Source organism: Gracilinanus agilis, chromosome 2 (assembly GCF_016433145.1).
Source record: "Gracilinanus agilis isolate LMUSP501 chromosome 2, AgileGrace, whole genome shotgun sequence".
In the NCBI taxonomy this organism is placed as follows: domain Eukaryota; kingdom Metazoa; phylum Chordata; class Mammalia; order Didelphimorphia; family Didelphidae; genus Gracilinanus; species Gracilinanus agilis.
The window spans coordinates 559,659,850-559,679,194 of record NC_058131.1 but is presented as its reverse complement, the minus strand read 5'-3'; the positions used below and the strand labels follow the sequence as shown (position 1 = coordinate 559,679,194).

The 19,345-nt window shown below is 33.4% G+C and overlaps 1 protein-coding gene across 1 annotated transcript in view; it reads left to right on the top strand.

Annotated features, from left to right (window-relative positions):
- Positions 1-19,345, top strand: part of ZNF280D (zinc finger protein 280D) — an 89,992-nt gene that overhangs the window by 45,849 nt on the left and 24,798 nt on the right. Inside the window, exons 14-17 of the mRNA XM_044665298.1 lie at positions 303-730; positions 16,051-16,113; positions 18,328-18,446; positions 18,545-18,581. Coding sequence (XP_044521233.1) covers positions 303-730; positions 16,051-16,113; positions 18,328-18,446; positions 18,545-18,581 — 647 coding nt within the window. The remainder of the gene's footprint in view (positions 1-302; positions 731-16,050; positions 16,114-18,327; positions 18,447-18,544; positions 18,582-19,345) is intronic.

Genomic DNA, 19,345 nt, shown 5'->3' with positions numbered 1-19,345 from the left:
TAAGGGTTTTAAAAAAAAAATGCCTGGTTTTTTCCTTATTCTTTACATCTAGAGTTTGCCTCTAAATTAATATTAGTATCTATTCATATATTTTAAACACTAAGGTAAAATTAAATTGATATTAAAACAGTATGAATATGTATAGTACAAGTAGAAGATCTGTTTTCTGTTTTTCATTTACTAGGATTGATATTTTCAACATGCTGGATATTCATTTGCTTTCAAATATTAAGAATTTTATGTTAATATTGATAACAGCACTTTAAAATTTCAAAACACTTTAGTAGTCTTTATTTTTTTAGGTTACTATCCGAGCTTCAGTTGGACCTCTTCAGGCAGGAGCATCAACTGCACCTTCTATTAGTGCAAGCACATCTACCCTTCAGCTATCTCCTCCACGGACTAAAAATACAACTGCAAAAAATACTACTGCAAAAAACACCACTGCAAAAAGTACCACTGCAAAAAATAGTACACGAACTACTGCAACAAAATCCAAATCCAAACCGAAAACATCTCATGGGCAAAATAAGCCAGGCCCTAAGGGCACAAAGAGAAATAAAGTTAATACAGCATTGAGGAATTTAAGGTTTCGTCGGGGAGTTCACAAGTGCATTGAGTGTTATTCGGAAATAAAAGATTTTGCAAACCATTTTCCTACATATGTCCACTGTAGTTTATGCAGATACAACACTAGCTGTAGTAAAGCCTATGTAAATCACATGATGAGGTAAGATGAGTTGATATTTGTAAATTGTTAGTTTTAACACTGAAATGAGTAGGTTTATTTTCTGAAATTAGTTAATGCTCATTGTTCCTTATGTGGTAAACACCATGTTACCTGTTAATTGAGAAACTTATAATCACTATAGTATTCTTCAATATAATCATTCAGCTGATAATTGACTATTAAGAGCCGTCAGGTTAGAAGAGGCTAGCATAAGGTAAAAAAATTGTTATTTTTTGTTCTCTTGGGTTTTGTTTGGAGAAAATGGACTCTTAGAGGAGTTATAATAGTGACTATAATGTGATGATTTTGAATAAATTTGAGTATATCCAGTTATTTTTGTGTAAGGGAGGTCAGTTATTCTAACAATGCTACTAACACTTAAAATATTTGTGTAACTCCAGGTTTGGAATTTGCTTTTGCATCCTTTACTTCATTTCTCTCAGCATAGTCAGTTGGCCAAGTTTCATCCTTTAAGGTAGATTTGTCTTGAGGGAATAGCTAGAATTAGTACAAGTCTAGTAGTACAATTGGGTTATCAACTTTGATATATACTGGTTTTGACCAAAAATGAATAATGGCAATGTATGTTCGTGTGGCTCATGAACTTGACTTTATATACCATCTCTTTCTTGTTATTGTCATTACTTAACTGAAATCTAATATAGTCTTTCACTTTCCTGACTGACAAGCATCTACTTCAGAGTCCTTCTTTCTACCTTGTCTCTGCTGTTTCCTTTAGGGCTTTTAGCATGACAGGGTTATTGACCAATCTGACAGATAGTTCTGCCTTTGCAGATTATTTGACCTCTACTTTTAATGACTTTCATCTGGATTCCATATATTTGTAGGGTTTATCTTAGCTCTCATTATTGTACTGAATGTGGTGTCACATTTAAGAGAATTTGAATTCTTACCCAACTTTTCACTATACTGTCTTTTTTTTTCCTTCTCTGTATTACCTTCATTATTTCAGCTTCTTTTTTTCTCCTTGTTTGTCAGATATCTTTACTTGTAGTGTGCTTACTTTGGATGGAAGTTTTTTCAATTGTGTCACATTAACATTTAAGAATTCATCTTTTGTCTTCTTCTCATACCTACCATGCCCCTTCCCTTAACAGTAAGGGAAAGACAAAACTTGTCTATTTTCTCCATTTCTGGTATGACCTACTTAAAATTTTTAGAAAGTTGTAAAGCTAAGCTTATTGACTTTATTGGCAATTGCTGCATTATGGTATGGTAGAAAGTGTACTGGATACGAAGCCAGAGGTTCTGGGCTCCAATCTTGATTGTGTCACTACTTCCTATAAGACACTGAACAAGTCTTTTTCTAGACCTTATAAGTTTTCTCAAGTATATAGCTTAGGGAGTTAGATTAGATGACCTCTAAGGTCCTTTCTAGTTCTGAATAAGGGTCCTTGAGGGGAAGAAGGGAAATAATCACTTGTTTAGTTCTCAATATGTACTAAGAATGAAATGCTTTTAAGAAAATTTAATTTCATCTTTACAACTAATCCTGCAAGGTGAATGCTAATATTATCCCTATTTTTCTGATGAGGAAACTGAGGCATGAAAAGATTCAAGTTGCCCATGTTTACACAGCTAGTGTCTTTTTTTTTTTTTAAACCGTTGCTTTTTCTGTCTTAGTAACAACTCTTAAGATAGAAAGGCAAGGGGTAGGCAACCAGGATTAATTGATTTGCCCAATGTCACACAGCTAGGAAGTATCTAAAGCCAGATTTGAACCTAGGATCTTCTGAATGCAGGTTTTCTATTCACTATGCCATCTTGCTGCCCCTATTAAAATGAGTCTTAAGAAAGGATCCTAACTCAGATCCCATACTGTCCATTGCACCATCCTCTGTTTCCAGAGAACTCATAATTGAGACATGAGGGATGGTCTTTGCCCTCAAAAAGACTTGGACAGAACTAATATCAAGAGCAATTAAGTACTGAGTCATGTGATACTTATTATGTAGGTTATAGTTTTTTTAAAAAGGGGAGAAACTATTTTGTCAATTAGAGCATTTGGGAAGACTTTGTAGAAGAAGTAGTACCTAAAAAAGGTACATATATATTATCTCTTTTTTATCTTCAAGATTATCAAGATTATCTGAGATATGTTGTGTAAGTATTATTACCTCCCTTTTGCAGATAAGGAAACAGGTGAATTATCTTCTCCAAAGTTACATAGCTAGGAAGTGTCAGATCTAGGAGATCAACCTAGGTTTCCTAATACCAATGGTGCTCTTTTTACTGTACTACACAAGGTAGGATGTAAGCCAAACTTGGAAGGATAAGGAATCATTAGATAGAAAGAGGGAGAATGGTCCAGATGGGAAGAATAGCTAAGGCACATTCATGGAGCATTGACACATTTATGTGGCAGTGAGGTGACTTAATGACTAGAGCAATAAGTACATTCAGTGAACCATATTTGAAAAATCTTAATGGATAGGCAGAGGAAGACAACAAATTATGAGAAACTCAAATTATTAAAAAGTCTGAAGAAAATAATCGGCCTACCAAAAACCAGCACTAAGCTATATATTACTCTCATTCTTCCCCTCAGTAAAGAATTGTTTTGAGACATTTGAGTGATGTGTCAATTATGTTTCATCATTATAGATATTTATTTACTAATAGTTTGGTCTCTTACACATTTGTAATTGAAGCAGTTTCATCCAATATATACAATTGGTGATTGGCTGATCTTAGTTGTTATTGTTGACTTCTCAATCCTTTTTTCTTGAAATGTTTGCTGTGTAGTGAAAGTAACACTGCCCCTGGGAGTGAAAGGATCTAAGTAATAGTTAGGTTTCTTGCAGATGTTATAAAACCACTTAGAGAGGAGGAAAGGGAAAAAAAATTGACTAGAAAGAAAAACTTAAAAAAAAAAACTATCTCCAAAAAGGGGAAGGTTAATTTGATTTTACTAGAAGGTTTAGATTATAGCTATAGTGTACAAATGCTGCTTTGGAGGTTGAATAAATGAGGTCATATATTTATTTTACTTTTTTTTTTGTGATGTTGAGATCGAATAAATACAATTTCTATATTTCTTACACAAAGCAGTATTTTTTAGATTAAGTAGGAGTTATTTAAGGTCTTTTATTTTTTAGATTCTGCTGACTCTATGACCTCCAGTTATATGAGTTCCAGATTTACACTTCTGATCTTGATCTTTTTTCCTGAGCTCCAGGCTTGCATATCTTTTGTGCTACTAGACTTTTTATAATTGACATTCCTTCTGCACCTCAAATTCAGCTCTAGTCTAAAACTGAATTCAGTATTTCCTCCACCTTTCACTGATTAGTGTTTTTGTTATGCATCAGAGTTGCCAATCTACCATTCATCAAAGCTTAAAAGTTAGAATTATATTTTGGCTCCTCCTTGTTTCCTGGTCTTTGTTAGCAAGCATTCTTTCACATTCATTTTTTCATTTCTTTTTCTATGAGTATATTATTTGGGTCCACATTACTTTCTTTTTTCTTTTTCTTTTTTAAAAAAAATCTTTACCTTCTGTTTTAGAATCAGTACTGTGTTCTGAGGCAGAAGAATTGTATGGGCTAGGCATGGGGGTTAAGTGACTTGCCCAGAGTCACACATCTAGGAAGGGTCTGAAGTCAGATTTGAACCTATGACCTCTTGTTTCTAGGCCTGGCTCTCAATCCACTGAGCTACCCAGCTGCCCCACCAGATTACTTTCTTACTGTACTATTGCAAAACTGCTGATTTCTTGTTTCTGATGTTTTGTAAACAATTTTACCTGCTGCACTCCAAATAATCTTAAAGTATTATTCTGGTCCTATGGTTCTTATGTTTCAAAATTGTCAATGATTCCTTATTGTCTTTTGCAGTATTCCCTATGTAACAAATGCCCGAATTACCTTTCTGCTTAGTCTCAATCAGCTCCTCTCTCTCCATCCTCAACTTTGCTTCTTAGAATCCCTAGTTTCCTTCAACATTTAGCTCAAGCATCTATTGTGTGAAGCCCTTCCCTGTCCTTCCCAGCTGTTAATGCCTTCTTCTCTAACTTTACTTTATCTTCTTTATGTAAGTTTTGTATATATAGTAGGGCCCCTGTATCGGCAGGGGATGCATTCCAAGACCTACCGTGGATGGCTGAAACCTGGATATAAGTGAACACCTGCTGACAACATATATAATGTGATTTTCTTGTACGTATATACATATATAATAAAGCTTAATTGATGAGCAACAGTAAGATGCTTTTACCAACATTAAATACAGTTATAATAAAGCACATTGTACATTATTTTCAGTACTCTACTCTCTCAAGGTGTATGGTTTTTCAAGGAGGACTAGCACCTCTGGTCTAAAGGTTTTCTGAGCTCTTTTCAGGGTTGGCCACCCACCTTTGGTGTCTACCTGGCACTTGATTCTCACCTATTGCTCCAAGAAACTGTAGCATGTACAGTGGCCAAACTCTCTTGGCAGATGGACTAAACCATGTTGAGGGTGACCAATGGGATACAAACCTAGCAGTGAGTTAGGAGGATGTCTATTCCAAGCATATGAAGCCTTCCCCCAGTGGAATGGGAAATGAGAACAGTTTGACCAGGCATTGAGGGCAATGAAATGGGCACCGAGGTTGTTCAGACATTGAAGATGCCATGGTCATCTACTGCGTCTAGCACCATTGCCAGTCATCCCAACTCTTGTTTTGACACTGGACTCTGATGAGTCTGGAAGAGAGAGTGAGACTGATGACTTTGTGCAACTCAGCCTTTCTAAAAATAAAATTCATGCTCAGTCAAGACATCACCCTGTGATGTCATTGGTCCTCTTTGAAAATGAAGTGAAACATCAATTCTGTCTATTTTTCTCCCTCAAAAGGAGATCAAACACATACTGGCCTGGTGGACTTTATCATGTTACAGCCCATACTCACTTTGTGGGCAGTTTGAAATTTATGAACTCTTTGGTTTTTATTTTCTGGAATTTGCCAATTTTTCCATGGTTATCTATGGGTAATTGAAATAGTAGATATGGGGGGCCCTGCAATGCTGAAGTATATACAACAGAATCATAGATTTAGAGGTGGACACTCTTCTTAAAGATTCCTCATTTTGTAGATAAGGAAACTGAGGTTCAGAAGTTAAGACTTATATAAGGTCAGCCACACAACTAGTAAATGGGAGAACTGGGATTTAAATCCAGAACTTCTCCAAATCCAGCACACTTCTCACCATACTGTACTGCCTCCCATGAGATTTCCACCACTGGAATGTAATTTTCTTGAGGGCAGTGATTGTTTTGCTTTATATTACATAACAAATTGAGTAATTACTTTTGTCTTTGTATCTCTAGTGTGTCACTACTCTGGTGCTTAGTATATAAGGTACCTCAGTGGATACTTAAATGCTTGATTGCTTTTTGTTATTGGAAAAAGATCTCAGATTTTCATAGATGAAATAGTCAGTTATCAGTTCAGTCAGGCACTATGTACTGGACATACAAAAGCAAAAATGAAAACATCCTCATCAAGATACTGTCATGCTATTGGGGGAAATAACAGATACATTAAATATATACAAAATTAATTCAAGGTAAAAACTTCAGTGGAAGAACACTAGCAGTGTCTTTAACCAGAAAACTTGACCTTAAACAGTGTTTTGAAGGACAATAGGGGTTCTGAGAAGTTGGGTGAAAATGGGGTTCATTTTGGCATGGCAGATAGTGAGTCAATATTGTAAGGATAAAGATACTAGGGAGTTTGCCTTTCTTGTAATCCAGTTTATTATGGTATGGTATTATTACCGTGGACAGTAATGGCAAACCTATGTATGACGTGTGTCAGCACTGACATGCATAGCCATTTTCGATGGCATGCGGCTACATACAGAGAAGTATAGGGCTGTGTGCCAAGGATGAAACATTTGTTGTAGTGTAGTGTAGACACTCTGTGCACTATAGATGACAATTCTACATATATTAATTTACCTATTTTGGTTTATTAAATACAGTTATATATTACAATTACACATTTTTGTTATTTAAACTATAAATATCACAAAATGATGGTTTTTTTTCTCAAAGTGACACACCACCCCAGTCATGCTCCGTTATTTTGGCGAATTTTGACACACCAAGCTCAAAAGGTTGCCCATCACTGGTATATGATGTGAGAAGTGACTCTAACTGTGACCCCTTCTCTTTTTACATATTCAACCATCCAGTTTTTTTGGTATTCTTTATTGAGTAGTGACTTTGTTCCTGTCTTTTGAGTGTAGACTAGTTAAATATGAATTGTTTGCATTTTTATTTTAACTATTATTTTTAAATCTTGAACTTAAAACCCAAGAAGTGAATTCCATATATAAAGCAGGACACAAAAAAATGGATTTAGATGAAACCCATGAATGTCCATATTGCATCACTTGTGTTTTTTTTTTTAATAAATTCTACTTTTCAAAACTTGTCTGTGCTTCCTTCTGAATGAACTCCATTCTGTTCTCTTGTATGCATTCTTAAAAAATGTTTCAGTTGTCCCTTTCTTGGCATTAATAATCCATGAGTCTCTTTCTTCTCCCCTTCCCAGACTGAGAGAAAATAAGAGGGAGGGAGTCTAATAAGCACAGCCAAGGAAAATATACAATGGCCACATCCAAAAATGTACATCTCTGTCCATGTCCATCACTTGTTAGGCTTTGCTTCATTTTGGTAATATGATTTCTTGATCAGCTTTTTAATTCTTTCAAAGTAATTTTTCTTTGCCATGTTGTCTTTGTATAAATTATTTTAATGATTCTGCTCACTTTACCCTGTTTCAATTCTTACTACCCAGGATTCGCTGAAATTGTTTCATATTATTACTTTAAAGCACAATGTTCCACAATTTGTTCTTCCATTCCCTAGTAGTTTTTAAGAGGCAATCTAAAGCACTACTTTAGATTACAGCTCCTTTCTTTGCCCCTAATCCGGTTACATTTCCCCTTCAGATCGGGAAGTTTGTTTTGCTTGTGCTTATTCCCTAAAGATATTACCCTCCCTCTTAAACTTCCCCATCCTCTCTTATTTTTATGTGTTTATGTTGGTTTGTGTGTTGTTGGCAATACAATGATATTTAGTTTTTTCCATTTGCTCAAATATTTTAATTTTTCTATGTTTCTCTTGGCTATTTTACTTGTATTTCCATTTTTTAATTTAAATTTAATATTTTTCATCAAAAATGTTTAATAGTCCTCTTTTATGAAAGGTCTGTTTTTTTTCCCCTCTGTAGGATTATACTCATTTTCAGGGTGAATTATTCTACATCTTTCACCTTATGCAATATTTAAGTCTGAGATTGCCTCCTTTTTAATAAAAGCTGCTGAGTATTCTGCGATCTTTACTGAAGTTTTTTGGTGCTTTAATTGCTTTCTGGATGGATTACACTATTTTTTCTTTGATGTGGAAGTTCTGAATTTTGAATGTGACAATTTCTGGGACTTCTCTTTTTGAGGTTTCTCTTTCTCAGGGGACCCCTTCACAGTTGTTGCCTCAGGACATAGAGCCCTTAACATTTTTTCATTGTTTTTGGACATCTGTATGACTTTTTGTGCAATTGTAGAGTAGAATTCACTTAATGTAATTTATTATTGGATTCCTTGGTTATTATTTGGTTTGGTGCCTACATTAGAGTTTTGATGGGCATCTGCCTCCCATTCAGATGGCCATCTTGGTAAGAAATCTCAAAAACCAGATTTTCATAATCATTATGCTTTTTTCCAATTTACTTATTTTCCTCCCTGAAGAGAGGCCTAGGGAGATAAAGTCTAAATATGCGAGGTAGATTTAAATAAAGGTCCCCCGATTCAGGCCATGTACCATGGGAGAATTGCTTTGCCTTTGTCTGACTCTTGTACTGACTGCTGCTAAGTGACTATAGGCAACTCATGTAGCCTCTCTAGATTTCAGCTTATTGATGTATTTTCTAAAAATTAGACTCTATCCAGGCTTTTAACCTTTGTTTATGTTTCCCCTGGCAGGTGAAATCTATGAACCCTTTTTCAGAAATATTTTTTAAAAATCATAGCTGAAAAATATGCGTATACTTCAGCTAGTAAAAATAATGATGTAATTTTATTCCTAAAAACTAACAACAGATCCCCTTTAGTTATGTGGACCCCTACTGAAGAATTCCTGGTTTAGATGACAGTGACACTTTCCTGTTCTAAATATGTGGTTCTATAATATAGTTAGTACCTTAAAAATAGTCATATAGTATAAATGGAATTTCAGAAAAAGCTATTAATCCAACCTTTCTTTATCCTTTAATGCTGAGAAAAATGAAGCCCAATGGTGTTAATAAATACCTTGCCCTGGACTACATAGATGGCTAATTGTAAAATGTAGGTTTTGAAACCTATATATCCTGGTTATAATTGAGTAATCAAAAGAATAACTTTAAAGAAATTTCTTAACAGTTGAATTATCATTGAAATAAACATAACAGATGCTTATTGTGGCTTTGTGCATATAAATCATTTCAACATTCATCTGGATAGTATTAGCATAATTACTCAATGATCAAACCATATCACTTAGTGGATTGGGTTTTTTTTTTTTTTTTTTTTTTTCATTCACATAAAGCTCTTGAGATGGAAAAGGAAGGGAAGTGAAAAGATCTCCTATAACTCATGATTTCTTTAACAGGAGAATCATGAGTCACAGGACATTATTTGATCAAGTGAAAGAAATAAAAACTATACATTAGGCCATTCTATTAAATATTTAGTGTGCTTATGGAACTAATGTGCTCTCTCACCCACCCCACCCCTACTCTCCTCTCCCAGCACTGAGCAAAAGGAAATTTTGGATTAAACAAAAAAGTAATTAAATGAAAACTTTATAAAATGGGGATTCTTATAAGTAGCTTATACTGTAAGGGATGAATACAAGCTAGCTTTGCTGCTATGGGAGATTCCCTGATACAGTCTTTTTAGCAACAAATGCTCCTTGAACATCTCAATCGAGATATGCCATAGGCATCCTGCACTCAACATATGCAAAATAAATCCCCTCATTTTTTCCTCTGCAAATTTTCTCCTCTTCTTAACCTCTTTATTACTGCAACTTCTACTCAGGCTTATAATCTCATTATTATTTTCAGCTGTCTCTTCACTGTCACGCTCCTTGTCCAATTCTTATCATTTCTACTTTCTCAGTTGTCTGTTCAATATCTTCCCTTCTTTATATACACACAGCTACAACCCTAGTTTAGACCCTTATGACTTCACATAGTAGACTATTATAATAACCTAATAATTGGTCTCCCTTAAGTTTCTTCCCCACTTCAGTATATTCTCTACTCAGCTGCATAAATGTCTCTAAAGCTTTGGTCTGGTCAGGATTCAGCCCCTAATCTCCAACCTCAACTCATTGAGCTTTAATGACTCCCTATTACTCCATAATCGAGTAGAAACTCCTGACATTTAAAATTATTTATAACTTGACCCCTTCCTACCTTTGCAGTCTTTTTAGACACTACTTGCCATCATATATTCCAGGACACACTGGTCAACTTGTAATTTATGAACTTGTCTCCTGACATAATATCTTTTGCACTGGCTTCCCCATCCCCCTGAATGCTTTTTCTTCCATACTTGTTTGGCTTCCTTCAAGAAATAGCTCAACTTTTACCATCTGCAGGGGACATTTTCCATTATTCTTCCTCTCCACACCCATCAACTGCTAATTCTTTTCCCTAGACAGTTTCCCCTTCTATTCCACATATATGTTGTTTTTTAAATTACAAGTAGAAGTAATTTTGACAGTTCTTTTCTGACATTTCATGATTCAGATTCCCCACCCCCTACCCACAGCAGTAAACATTTTGATGTAGGTTATATCAGTGCTCTCATGCAACACACATACACACACACACACACACACAATTTTTAACTCATTTATACTTTGTCTCTCCAGTAGAATAAAGGCAGGGGCTGTTTCTTTGTTTCCTTAGCATAACATAACCTAAATTCCTGCCACATATTGACTGGCTTAAATCACTCATTATGCTCTTTATATGAATTTGATGCTATTAAATGATAGACCCCAAACATTAATTGGAAGCAAGCTGATAAAATTCTGGATTCCCTTACAAATGAGGGAATCTTTCTGTTTAAGTTCTATGGAAGCTTTTGATATCTATGTTGCCTTTTTCACTTCTTTATATTTTCAAAGTATAAAGTTGAAAAAAAATTAATTCTACAAAGTCCTCAGTGAAATAAGATACACATACATTTTCTTATACATTTTCTGGGAATAAATTTGGTTAGTAAATTATACCAAAAAAAACCCTTCATTTTATTTTCTTTAATAAAATTAACCAAGTCAAGATTGTGTTTAAGAGAAGGCTTTTTTTTTTCTTTCAACATTCTTTCCCTTAGTCTTAAGAAGATTTTTGCCCAAGGCACTTCAACTCATTGTATATAAAATTATGATCCTTTTGCTTCTAAAATCAGATAATTTCCTGTATTGATCATTGGCCTTGATTAAGAAGTGCTTATATTTTGTCAGTTGTGCTATTTTCCTGATTTCAAATGCCCTCATAAGTAAAAATACTGAAATTATACTTTGAATACTTTATAAATGGGAAGTTCAAGGTTCAAAGTTTTCTAAATCTATTAAAACCCAAATTAGCCAATATTTTAAAAGATAAATCATAGAAATAGCAGCTACTTAGAAGATTTAAAAACGTCATTCTCTGGCCTTTCCCACACACAAACTTCTCCAGGAATGCTGCAGTGCTTCTATCAAAATTTTACAAAACAAAGTATAAAGTTATTTTTAAATATTGAGGAATTGTAAGGAATTCAAAGTACTGTTTAAAACAAAACAAGTATTGTCGGAAATGCATTTTGATGGGATATAACAATGAAAAACTCTACAAATTGTACATTTTAAAAATTTTATGAGTTTTGTTCTTTTTTAGTTTTTTAAATCCTTATTCAGAAAAAAAAGAAAAAGAAACAACTGAATTGAACTGTACATTAATTGTGCATCCAAACATACTGTAAAATATATTTGACTTTATAGGCCTTTACTTCTGGTATCCCCAAATGTAATACTAAACTAGGAGCTAGAGAAATGCTGAAATTGTTTTTAAAAATTCCAGGTGATCAGACAAACCATTTTTCCATAATTAGAATTTTTTGTGTTGGTTTAAATATATGAAAATTTGTGCCATTGGCTAAAGAATGAGTCAATCTGCCCTATGAAAGGTATTCTTTAACCTTTTGGTTTTAAAGGGAGGATGTTTGTTTATACTAAGAAATTAGGTTAGCTGTTTTAATTTTGTTGTTAAACTAAAACTAGCATCTAAAAATTACTCTTAATTTTCTTTAAAAAAAACAATTTTCTAATACTTTGTTCTGATTAAATTACATAAATTATCTAAATGAGTTTTGAAATAGCAGAACTAGTATTTTATCAAAGTAGTTCTCTTTTAGTAATAATTAGATATTTCTCATCTCCATTTCTATATTTAAATCAGAAACTAATAGGAAAACATCCCTTTGATGCCATAAGAAAATGACTTACAATAAATATTTTGTAAATAATTTCCACTTGTGTTAGTTGATTAAAATGTTCTTGAATATACAATGGTAAGAATTTTCGAAAGAAACATTACTTTCTGGCATTGGTAATGGCATTGATAACTAAGGGTACCACTAATTTTAAGTATCATCTATATTAATGGAGTTCTGGACCCTCCCTACCTCCACTCCCCAGACCAAGTACTTGCTTGTTCCCCCCTCTTCCCCCCCCCCCCCCACATATGCTGAATATGTCCCACCCCTACCTCCCTTACCCATTGAGGCACTCCCATTGGGCTGCTGGGTGGAGGGGTGGCTGAAGTGAGGAATGTCCTCAGCACTTGTAGGGGAGGTTGAGGGGAGTGGCCCAAGCACTCCGCTCCCCTCCAGTTCTACTGCCTGTGAGCTGCCTACCTAATCTCTTGTGCACTCCCATTAGGCTGCTGGGGGGGTGGGGAGGGGAAGATGTAAAAAAATGGCATCAGGCATGTTGGAGAAGGGGAGGGGAGCAGCTCAACCTAAGTCCCTCTGCCTTTCTAGTAAGAAACTGTTGGGGTGGGGAGGGAGGGTGGGTGACCGAGTGCCCCAGAGAGCACTCTGTGTGTCATCTTTGACATTCATGCCATAGGTTCACCATCACTGATCTATGTGCTCTAAATAATTTAAAAAATATTTTTATTGATATCTTGTGTTTTACTTTACCAACATTTCTCTCAAAATATCCCTTTCTCTTTACCTCCCTACAATGTCACATAATTTTTTTTTGTTTTAAAGAAAAGGAGAAAAAAAAACCAATTGAATTGAGTCATTCATCAAAAATGTCTAGAAAATATAGGCAATATTTTAACCTGGTGGTCCTTACTCCTATGCAAAGGAGTCAGGCAAGAGTCTCTTCTCATATCTCTTCTTTGAGTCCACACTTGTTCTTTGTAATTTTGCTTCATTCACTTTTCATTGTCTTGAAGTAGTTCTTTTCCTATCTATTGTGTCTTTATGCACTTTAAGGACACTTTTTACTCATTGATGTGCCCAATTTTATTATTTTTTGCATTAAATTATTTTTAATGTGTTAGGAAATATTTTTGAATCATTTGAGTTATTTCAGAAATGGAGCAATTGTAATGATTTTTAAATTGCTTCATGGTTTTAACCATTTCAATGTACTTTTAAGAAAATGCTTAAACCTAAATGCAGATAGATAAGTATACCAGTACAAAAACTTAAGATTATTAAGGTATCCACAAAAATATGAACAATTAAGCCATTGAATTTCAGCAGGTATTCTGCATCTATATTTTCTACATGGTAAAATAATTAGAAGGCAGGGTGATAATATGGCTGGCCTAGGTGTCAATAGATACTTGGGTTCAAATCTTTCCTCTGACGTCATCTAACCTCTCATTGCCTCCAAACAAACTTCTGAAACTAATTTTCTATGTTGCTGAAGCCACAGGCTCATTAACAAAATGCATGGATGTAAACATATGCATCAGAAGGGAAATAGAAGGGAAATATTTTGGTATCTCCATTTCAAGTCATTAGGTTAAAATTTGGACTTTAATTTTAAAAGTTAATTATTATCTTAAAAGGGGAATCTTAGTCCTTTGTTTTAGCAACTAGTTAACTATGGAGAACTGTGATCATCAATTTTTTCATCTGTGAAAAAGAAAAAAAATCTCATTTCGTATCATCTGAACTCTTTCTTGTACCTAAAGTTACATGCATTGGATTAGATTTTTATTTTTTTTAATTAATTTTTTCTACTAACTCCCTATTCTGCACCTGTCCTAATTAAAGAGGGGGAAAAACTCTAGTTACAAATATGCACAATTATACAATATAAATTCCTGCATTGACCATGTCCAAAAATGTTTTTTTTTTCCCCTGAACTTTCACTTATCTATCAGGAGGTGGATAGCATGTTTCTAAATCAGACCCTTGAAATTATGGTTGATCATTGGGTTGATCAGAATTAAGTCTTTCAAAGTTTTTCTTTATAATGCTTTTATTGTATAAGTAAACTGACTTTGCTAACTTCCCTTGTTATTAGTTCATACAAGTTTTCCCTGAAACTGTTCCTTTTGACATTTTTTATGATATAATAGCATTCTGTTACATTCCTGTACCATAATTCATTCAGCTGTTCCCCAATTTATGGGCACTTCTTTATTTTTTAGTTCTTTGCTCCTACAAAAGAACTATTTCTTTTTTGTAAATATGTGTCCTTTTCTTTTTTAGACTTCCTTGTGTTAAATGCCTACTAGTCATGTTTTTGGTAAAAGGATATACACAATTTAATAAGACTTAGGGCTTAGTTCCAAGTTGTTTTCCAGAATGGGTAGACCAGTTTGTAGCTCTACTAATAGCATATAATGTATTTTTTTTCCCATAACAGTTCCAACATTGAAAAAATTTGACAAAATAAGAAAATGAAATTTGTCATTTTCTTATTTTGTCAATGTTTTTCAATTTAATGGGAATGAAGTAGAACCCCATTGTTGCTTTTATTTGCATTTCTCTATTAATTAGTGATTGGGATGCATTTTTTCATAATGCTATAGTTTGGAATTCCCTTGAAAACTATATAATTGCATTTGTTGACTGTTTATCAGTTGATTAATGTCTCTTGTTACAAATTTGCATCAATTCCTCATAACTTTGGAAATAAAACCATTATTAGAGAAAACTGGCAAAGACATTTTTTCCCAATTGTTTCCTTTCTAACTTTAGCATCATTGTTTATGCAAAAACTTTAAATTTTTATGTAATCAATGTTTCCCATTTTATCTTCTGTGATAAAAATGTCCCCACTTGATCATGAAGTCTTTTCTTATCTATAGATCTGAAAAGTAATTTCTTCCTTATGTTTCTTAAATTGTTTATGCTGTCAATCTTTAAGTCTGAGTCATGTATTCATTTGGAGGTATAAAATGAGATGTTAACCCTTATTCTAATTTCTGCATAACTTCTTATCCTCGGTAGCTGTAGTTTTTGGGCTACTGTGTTTGTTTGTATTTTGTTTATCTATTTCTTTCCACTAATCATTTATATGTATGTATATATATAATTTTTTGACGATTACTCTTTGTAGTATAATTTGAGATATGACACAGCTAAGGCCCTCTTCCTTCCTACCTGTTTTATTATTTCCCTTGAGATTCTTGGCCTTTGATTCCTTCAAATGAATGTAATTATTGTTTTTTTCTAGTTCTATCAAGTAATCCTTTGGTAGTTTGGTATAGCATTAAATATGTAAATTAATTTAGGTAGCATTGTAATTTTTATTATATTGGCTCAACCCAACCATAAGTGATTAATATTCTCTGATTATTTAGGTATATCTTTATTTCCATAAAAATTACTTTGTAGTTGTATTCATATTGTTAGAAATACTATTAATATAGTTCCTTATATGTGCCTTGGTAGGTAGACGTTCAACTATACCTACCTACTGTGGTTGTTTTTAAACGGAATTTATCTTTCTCTGCTGTACTTAGGCATGTTTTGGGACTTCAAGCACACACCAGTAGCTATTGTATACTTTCCTTACAAAGTGTAGGACAAATGTTTCATAGGTCATTTTAACTAATATTGAAGTAACAGGTGCTCTGTGAATATGTTGTAACATTTCCAAGATGTTTTGTCCCAGTTTAGAATTCAGGCAGCATCTAAATGGATATAATATACAAAAACATAGGTTTCAGAGATGTTGGTAATAAATGTTTAATTATATAGCACAACTTATTATGTTATTTTTAAATCCTTTTTTTCCTTTAGCTTTCACAGTGCTCGTGCAAGTAAAAGGTTTTGCATTTTTAAGAAGCATTCGGAAGACTTGAGGTACAGATTTAATTTTATAGAATATAGGTAGAAATGGTAATATCTGAGCAATCTAAATGTTAGTTTTAGCATTTTTGTCAACCATGAAAAATCCACTTCTCCAAAGTTAACCAGTTACATATAATTTAGAAACCTTCAGTGGTGAAAAGATATAGTTTTGATGAATGTAAGGACCTTCTCATCCATACCCCTTACATTTATGCTATCACATAATGGGATTGTAGGATAAAATCAAAATGCAAAAACAATTTTCATTCAAGGTTAAATTTTTTTTGTTTTTATAAAAATAAGAATGAATAAATGAGAAAAAAAGCTTTACATGATTGTTAGTTTTTTTAGGTACCACATTTATTAATAGTGAAGTTTAAAAATAATGATGAATTTTTAAAATTATATTCCAAAATGCTGTGGATATGTAATCATTTGTAGTTGCATTATTCAGAATGTTTTAAAAAAAACCTCTTTGGTTTATATTTGGATAAGTATGTTACCCCAGTTTTCCAGTGGACTTACAATTAAAAATAGGCCAATTTCTGAATATGAGCTTTAATATGTATTTACTTATATCCATTAGTTGGTTACTTCATATTATTAAGTAACACAAATATTAAAATTGAATGTCCCTCTCCTTTGTACTAAGCATAGTTTTACTGTGTACCGGAATTGTCTTTGAAATCAATGTAAATTCTGGAGTGAAAATGAAGATACTAATTCCCTTTATCAAATATGTATTGCTTTGCCCATTATGCATTGTTTTGGATTCTTTTGCAAATGCAGACATATATGATACTCTCCTTGATGAAAAGTGGTTTACTAAGAAATTTTAATTAAGGGGAAATATATATATCATATTTAAGTGTCATAAGAGTGATTCAGGAAATGAAGAAAGATATTATATTTGACTTAGTGATCAAGAAAAAAGGAAAAATTTGATGTGGAATTTAAAGATTGGTAGAGCACAAGAGGGAAATAGGAAATGACACAGACATTCTGAGTGGGAGCCGTAACATGAAAGATATGAAGATTGGAAAGTATAGTTTGCATGCAGGAGTCTTCTCTGGCTACAGTGTTCATGGGTGACTAGGGGGAGTTAAGGTTATCACCACATTGTGGAATTTTAAATACAAGAAAATTAAATTTATATGGTGAGCAATAAGGAAGTCTTATAGGATAATTAAGTAGATGATGAAATACAGAATGGATTGGAGAGAGGGATAAAACCTCCAACTGAGAAGACTTGTTCCTTTCGTAGTCCATATATTTGGCAATTGTTAGCTCAAGTAAGATGGTAGTAGAAGGAATAGATAATTTCAAAATATACTTTGTGGGTGAAAATCAGTGTGATTTAATAACCTTAGGAATTGGAGAAGGTAGGGTAGAGGTAAGGAAAATACAAAACACAAAGTTGTTTTGATTTTTGGAGCTTTGCTCCTAAAGTGTTAAAATTAGTAGATGTAGTAAAGTTAGGGGAAAGGCTAGTGGATAAAGTAAAAAATTCCATTTTGTATTTTTTATTCATTGATCTCTATTAATATTAACAGATTTGTGTTAATATCATCAAAAAACTTAACTAAAAACCAACCTGTTATTTTGTTGGTTATATTTAAGTACTATTAAAATTATCGTGGAATTGAACTTCAAGTGTAGATATCTCTTGAGACTGGTAATTAACTGATCAGTGGCAAAGAAATAATCACAAAGAGTATGTATCTTTTTACTTTCTAAGCCTTTTTTTTCTTTTCTCTTAATTTTGCCCCTCAATAACAGTCTGAAATAAATTTGGCAAATATATTACATCCTTGTTTTGTGAATGGGCAATGGCACAGAAAAATTGTAACTTTCCCCAAAGTTACATGATCTAATCATTAGTGGATTAGAGATAAGAACCTCAATCTCCACATTCCTGACTTTAAAAAATACAGAGCTATTTCAAGGAATAAAAATTAGATCTTAAAATGAATTATTGCATTCATTTAAACTCATTTATTTCACACATGTTAATTTTTTCCCCTTAATAATTATATATAATATGATTTTCTATCAAAGAAAACGTATTTTCTTTATATTATGTAGATGTATATCCATAAATATTTACATATATATCTTTATATATTCTATATTTCTATGTAACGTTCTATCATCATAAGGAAAATCAGTGAAATTTTGTGTGAACTGAAAAGTTCAAACACTTAAGTCAGTTTTTTTCTCCTCTAGGGGCATTACTGTAGTGTGCCTTAATTGTGATTTCCTAACTGATGTTTCTGGTATAGATAATATGGCCACACATTTAAGTGAAAGTGACACTCACACATGCCAAATTATCAAAGAAAATAGTAAGTATTTTTGTGTTATATTACTTTTAATAAAACATTTTACTTAGTCCAGTTGTCATTTCTTGTTTTTAAATGTTAAACTTTTCTTTGTATTTCAGCACCTGTTTCCATCTCAATTTCTGAACAATATACAGAGTAAGTGATTTTTTATTTCCAGAGTATTTTACATACTGGTGGCTGTTAGCACTGCTGGATTTTTCAAATGCCAGTGACAGAACCAAAAAAATATTAAAAATATAGGGGTGTGTATGTGAATTTGTGTGTGTGTGTGTGTGTGTGTGTGCGCATACATGTGCATGTGTGCGTGCATGTGTGTGCTTGTTTTTTTGTTTAAGGTACTTGTTGAAAGTGCTTCCTCCTCTATGTGGGACTCATGACCTGATAAGGCAAGGTGGAATTTCCCAAGTTCACATCACAGCCCTTGGTGTTGGTGTTTCCTTCATTCATTAGCATTCCTTGACCAATGGCCAACATTGTTCAGTTTTTTTCCAGCCCACAAATGGTACTAGAGTCTTATTTTACCTGCTCTTTCTGTCAGGTTTTTAGCATCTATTTTTCCTCTTGTTGGCTTTATTCTGAAATAACTTTTGCTCCTCTGGTCCTTTCAAATTTTGCTTAATTTATGTCTTTTCTTTTATAGTACCCTAATATGTTGACATCAGTATGTTTTACATTAAATAATATAGTTGTTTGTCTTTTGGATCTGTCCTGTCTTGTTTCTTAATTGATTTCTTATTTGTAAGTCTGAGTTTGAGGGCAGGTGACTCTCCTTTCTTTCCATTCTTTGTCTGTTATTTTGCTATTTTTCTTATTTTTCAGATGCAGAAGCAGCCCAGAGATTTCAAAATATGTCCAGGGTATATCTGGACAGTGTCCCCCTCCGATGGACACAACTGGTG